This window comes from Haematobia irritans, chromosome 3, assembly GCF_050003625.1.
Source record: "Haematobia irritans isolate KBUSLIRL chromosome 3, ASM5000362v1, whole genome shotgun sequence".
NCBI classification, from domain to species: Eukaryota; Metazoa; Arthropoda; class Insecta; order Diptera; family Muscidae; genus Haematobia; species Haematobia irritans.
The window spans coordinates 762,352-767,860 of record NC_134399.1 but is presented as its reverse complement, the minus strand read 5'-3'; the positions used below and the strand labels follow the sequence as shown (position 1 = coordinate 767,860).

Here is a 5,509-nt window from a genome sequence, read left to right as displayed (position 1 = left end):
TCATGGTTTTAGACCTTAGCCACTCCAAGGTTTCTTCAATGAAAGTATTCTTATTCTTAAAAGTTGATAATACAAAATTAAAAAAAAACTAAAAAATACCATGAAATTTGCTTTAAAAAACCCCCATTCATTTGAGATAAGAATATTATATTTTCCGAATTTTTTTTTGAAAGGCTCTATCTGCTTTGAAATATTTTTACCACACATAAATATGGTATACATATAAGAAACAACACAAATTTTGAACCTATTTGTAGCATTATTTATTTCAGATGAAACAATTCCAAAGTTCACGAAAATACGACGTCAAAATGATTGTAGTAATCAGTTGGGCTTACATACGGATGAACTCTACATGAGTTTAATTAAACATTAACAAAAGCCCCAATATGTCTAGTATCGTCTCAGCAAAAAGCTCGCACAATAATTAACATGTACAAGTTTTTTTTTTCGTACGAATAAATTAATGTAGCATCAATACTTTTATGAATGTTGAGCCAATATTCATTTATTCCATAACTATCGATCGGGATTTAAAAAAAATAATCCTCATTTGTTGAATTATTTTTTTAAAAATCCCGAATGACACTATACCAACTATTATGACAGCTAAAGTTGTTTTGTATTTAACCATTTGCACGATAAAAAATCAAGCAAGAGAAAATCGCCATAGATTTTGACCTTTTTCGGGTGTATTAAACGTTAACGCGAAATAACTGCACCCAAAGAAATTTGTTAGTAGACACAGTAGAAAAGTTTGTTGAAACAGCAAACAGTCCGCTGAAAAAGGGAAAACAGTCACTGTTTCTTGATATAGCAAACTAGACTGAAACATGTTTTAATTTAAACACATTAAAAACAATATTCTTGTATTTGTCCAAAATGTTTGATGCTCGCATTTAGGAGCTTAGAGTGCATGAATATAAAAAATATATTTTTGGTTCTTAATATATTTATAATATGTTTTCGGTAAAATTTTAAAACCAAAACATTTTAGCAGACTTTTTTTATAAGTGTGGGAAATCAATGCGTTGAGATTTATGGAACACAAAAATCCTTGCATATTATTTCGCTCAAGATAGTCAAAAACCCTCCTCCAAAAAAAAAACAATTTTATGAATAAATATTTAATTTATTATTATAGTTCTGTTTTTCCTACTAGTGATACAAATTTAATTTCAATTATTAAAACAGTAAGGACTCTTGTAAAAACTAAATTAAAACTACAATCTATATATATATATATATATATATATATATATATATATATATATATATATATATATATATATATATATATATATATATATATATATATATATATATATATATATATATATATATATATATATATATATATATATATATATATATATATATATATATATATATATATATATATATATATATATATATATATATATATATATATATATATATATATATATATATATATATATATATATATATATATATATATATATATATATATATATATATATATATATATATATTCTTCGTTATTAATTAAATATCGACCAGCTAATATACATTTATGCTATTTATTTATTTTACTATTATATACGTTTTATATATCAATATATATTACAAAAATGTTTATAAAACATCTCTATAATCAAATAAACTTTGTCTCTATATTTGCTTAACATTTGTTGTTGTTCTATTATTATCAATTATATTTTTAATATATTAGTCATACTTTTGTTTTTATTGAGGTACTTAATCTTAGAAAATTAATATTGTTGTATAAATTATGAATATTTGAGTAGATTTATTTCGGGGATGATCTCATAATATTTGGCCGATTTTCACCATTAATGCTGAAATTATAAAAAGAAAACGAAAATGGGTTTCAATATGTGGTACGTATTATAAACTAATCTAATGATTATTTTAACAACGAAGAAAGTTACACTTTAGGGAACTTCAGTTCATCTGACATTTTTGTTGTATGCATTAACTAATTTCTTAGAGTGTAACAATTACAGTTCCTAAGATCACGAAAAACTATTATACTACATATATAAAACATTCGCAGGGAATAGTTGCGAAAACTTTGCATTGAGTTCTTTCGAACACATGGACCTCAAAAAATGTTTTAAGAGAAAAATATTATTTTTGAATGGGGACCATGTAACATGTTTGTTAAAGTTAGAATATTTTTAATAAACTTGTGACTGTAATGTGATTTTTATTTTTTCTTTCTTGTTACAAAGAAAATTTCTTAAAAATTATAAAAACTAACTTTTAAAAAACGAAAAAGTTAATATCAAAATAATTTATTTTTGCAATAAAAATAGGTTTATTCTAGCATGAGTTTAACAATGGACTTTTTTTCTGTGTTGCTATATGGTAAATATAATTCTATATGACTTTGGTTATAAATTAATGTAATGTAGAAATATTAAAGAGTATATATTTCAATTGATCATAAATTGAATACTTTTTAATTCAATGAATATATCAATTGAGAAAAAATATTATTTTTATTTTATTCCGTATACTCTGTAAGTAATGCGACAAAATTTGTTCTGTACTGGTGATTAATATGTTAGAGAAATCAGATTGAACGTATGTTTGTACCCTTCCATTGATAAGAATATGTCCAGATCGTAATTGAAACTTGGCGTTTATAAACTAATCAGTTTACAGTTAAGTCATTAATCCTCCAATATAATCTTTTCAGAGAATTAGGTTAGGTTAGGTACTAAACTATATAAAAAGGAGGTCTTTTGCCATTGTGTTAAACACAGAATCGGGTAGCTCTCATTAATAAGAGAGAAGTTCATCACCTGTAGCCACACAATAGACTAAATAGTAAGCCTAATAAAAAGGGCTGCCACTATACCCAACCTAACTTAACCTAGGCACTAAGTTTTCAATCTAAGCTTCAGAAGCTATCAACTTAACTCATACAAATAAACTAAACTCAATGAAAGGTACACTCAAAAAAGTGAACTCTATATGACACTAAAGCCAAATTAGTTCTTTAATAATTTTGTGTGTACATTAGTCAAATGAAATAAAAAGGGTAAAAATTATAGCCAAATGCAACCAAAGATTTAATAAATTCATATTTCCCACAAACAAGTTTAGAATTTCTTAAAATTTTTTAATTTGACTAATCACAAACTTCGTATGGTACTAAAGGCATTTTTGCAATTTTGAACTCTAATTTTTTCTTTAAAACTTCGAAATATTCTTTAACAAGTGCAAAAAAATATGTCAAAAAAAATTCTTAAATTTGCCGAAAAATATTTACTTATGCTTGTGAAATCGGCGTGACAACTGCGTTTGTAATACAGTTTGGTTAAAATTTTCTAAAATTAAACAAAATTTTCCTTCCTGGTGGGTTGACTGTTATTTGAGTGTACGGTGTTAGAAGATTTTGTTATTTCAACAAAATTATTGTCCTCAATACAAAGCTTGATTACTACAACTTTTTTGGATATTTTTAAGAACTTTGCTTATACAGTTTTTTTGTACATAAATAAAATACATGCATACAACCTATAAAAATAAATCAAAGATCTTAACATACCTTATTTCCAAGAATCGTAGGTGCCTGTACACAAGAGTATCAAAGAGGCACTGTTGTCTTTGACGAACAATTTAATGATATCAAATATCCATACCCACTACATTTTAATTTTGCCAATGCCGATTAATAGCACAGCACACTAAAGAATACTCGTTGAGGCCTATTATAAAGCATGATGAACAACTAGCATCACTTGTGGTAGGTAAGGTGGGACAAGCCAAACACCTGTCCCTCTCTCCATCTCTGAAATTCGCATTCGTTTTGGGTATTTTAGCTTTTAGAATTTCTTATTGTTCCTTAAATAGGCCTTTTGTTTTACACGCTCCTGGGCACATGTACCATCGATAGCACGTTCTTGGCAAACCTTTTCCTTGATCAAAACGAAACACTGCGTTTGCACCATATTAAAGAAAAGTTGGCCTATGGTCTTGGCATCCTCGTCGTCATTGGCCATTTTCAAACAGGTGCGGAAACGACGATCACAGCTGCAATGTGAGAGAGTGTAGGGACGATAGTTAAATATACCATAACGATTTGACATTCCTGGAATAAATAGTTTGCAATGATCGTGTTTGCGGCAACATTTATCAGCCAAAGAGGCACCGCCGAGATGATTGTAGGTTCCATTGGCCGTATTGCCCCGTCCACACCACCTCGTATTGGGAGCAATCAGCCAGTCAGACAACTCTCTCCTTTTGCGTGTCTGCAGATGAGAACCATCATCGTCATTTGATTGGGCCTCCAAGCTCTCAAAAATGTTTTTGTTTTCTTTGGCGTTGCTATTATTCATCGCATGGTCCACAACAGCTACGTCATAGTTTTTATCGTATGATGTGTGATGTAGTTGATTTTTTGCATGCAATGCATTTTTTTGGCTACTAGCCGTAGTCGTATCAGCATAGTTAACACTTTGTTGCACTAATTCGTTTGTAAGCGCCTTGCTATTGTGGGTGTCGTGGTATTGTTGGCTCTTCATTTCTATGGTATCCTTCGTATGTTCTGGAAGCACATGTATTGCCCATACAGTTGTTAAGCATATAAGCCCAAGAAACAGCATATAAACTCTGTACATTGTTCGATAATGAAACCTTTTTCCCACTGTGTGACCGTTAAATTTGAAATTATCTATGCTATGGGTGGGTGGGTATGTGAAACGGGGATCAACGTTTGGTTTTTAGTGCCCTTCTTTAGAGGTTTTCTATGTTAATTGCCTTCCACTTAAACAAGGAAAATGTTTTTTTTTTTTTACTTCACACACACAATTCTTATTTTCTTTCCGTTTCCTTCGCTTGAAATATGCTATCGCTCCGCTGTTCACGTTCTCACATTCACGATATTTGTTTGACTGGTTAGCTATCATTCGATTGTTCACTTATATATTGGCCACTTTAAATTTATTTTGCTAATTTTGTTATGGTGTGTGAGAATGTTTGCTATTTAATTGAATATTCTCTCGGTCTCTCGTTTTTGTTATTTTTTCTCAATTGAATACCATAGATGCCGGTTTTTGGCGAGAGTAATTGCAAAAAATTAGGGTGCCCAGGATAAATGTATGGGAAATGTGACTAATAAGAAACCCTTGAGGATGTTGGGAATGATTTCTGTACACCCAAAGAAAAAATATTTTCATCCTGCCCGATATATTAGACAAACGAAATACCCCTTTGTTATAAAGTGTTTTCTTCAAGAACAAATAAACCCAAGTTTATGTGAAGCGTTAAAACGATGGTCTTTAATATTTTTTGTCTTCTTTATAGAAAATATATTAGAATCTAAAGTAACTTTATTTGTCTACATTTTCGAAAACTCTTCTTTCAGCCGGTGAACCATCATTCTAAAGAATAAAAACATTTTGAATTTTTACATTTGATCATTCCCCATCAAATCACATTTTTATACGCCCAAAAATATTTGTTAGATAGCAGAAAAATCAGCTAATAATAGCAG

At 29.1% G+C, this 5,509-nt stretch overlaps 1 protein-coding gene across 1 annotated transcript; it reads right to left on the bottom strand.

The window, feature by feature from the left end:
• Nucleotides 1-1,548: 1,548 nt before the first annotated feature.
• GIIIspla2 (Phospholipase A2 group III) lies at nucleotides 1,549-4,920 on the bottom strand. The gene is made up of 2 exons (XM_075299651.1): nucleotides 3,563-4,920; nucleotides 1,549-1,841 (listed from the first exon to the last, which is right to left on the bottom strand). Exon 1 carries the CDS (start codon nucleotides 4,632-4,634, stop codon nucleotides 3,840-3,842), a length of 795 nt encoding a protein of 264 aa, XP_075155766.1. The 5' UTR covers nucleotides 4,635-4,920; the 3' UTR covers nucleotides 1,549-1,841; nucleotides 3,563-3,839.
• Between the last annotated feature and the right edge of the window lie 589 nt (nucleotides 4,921-5,509).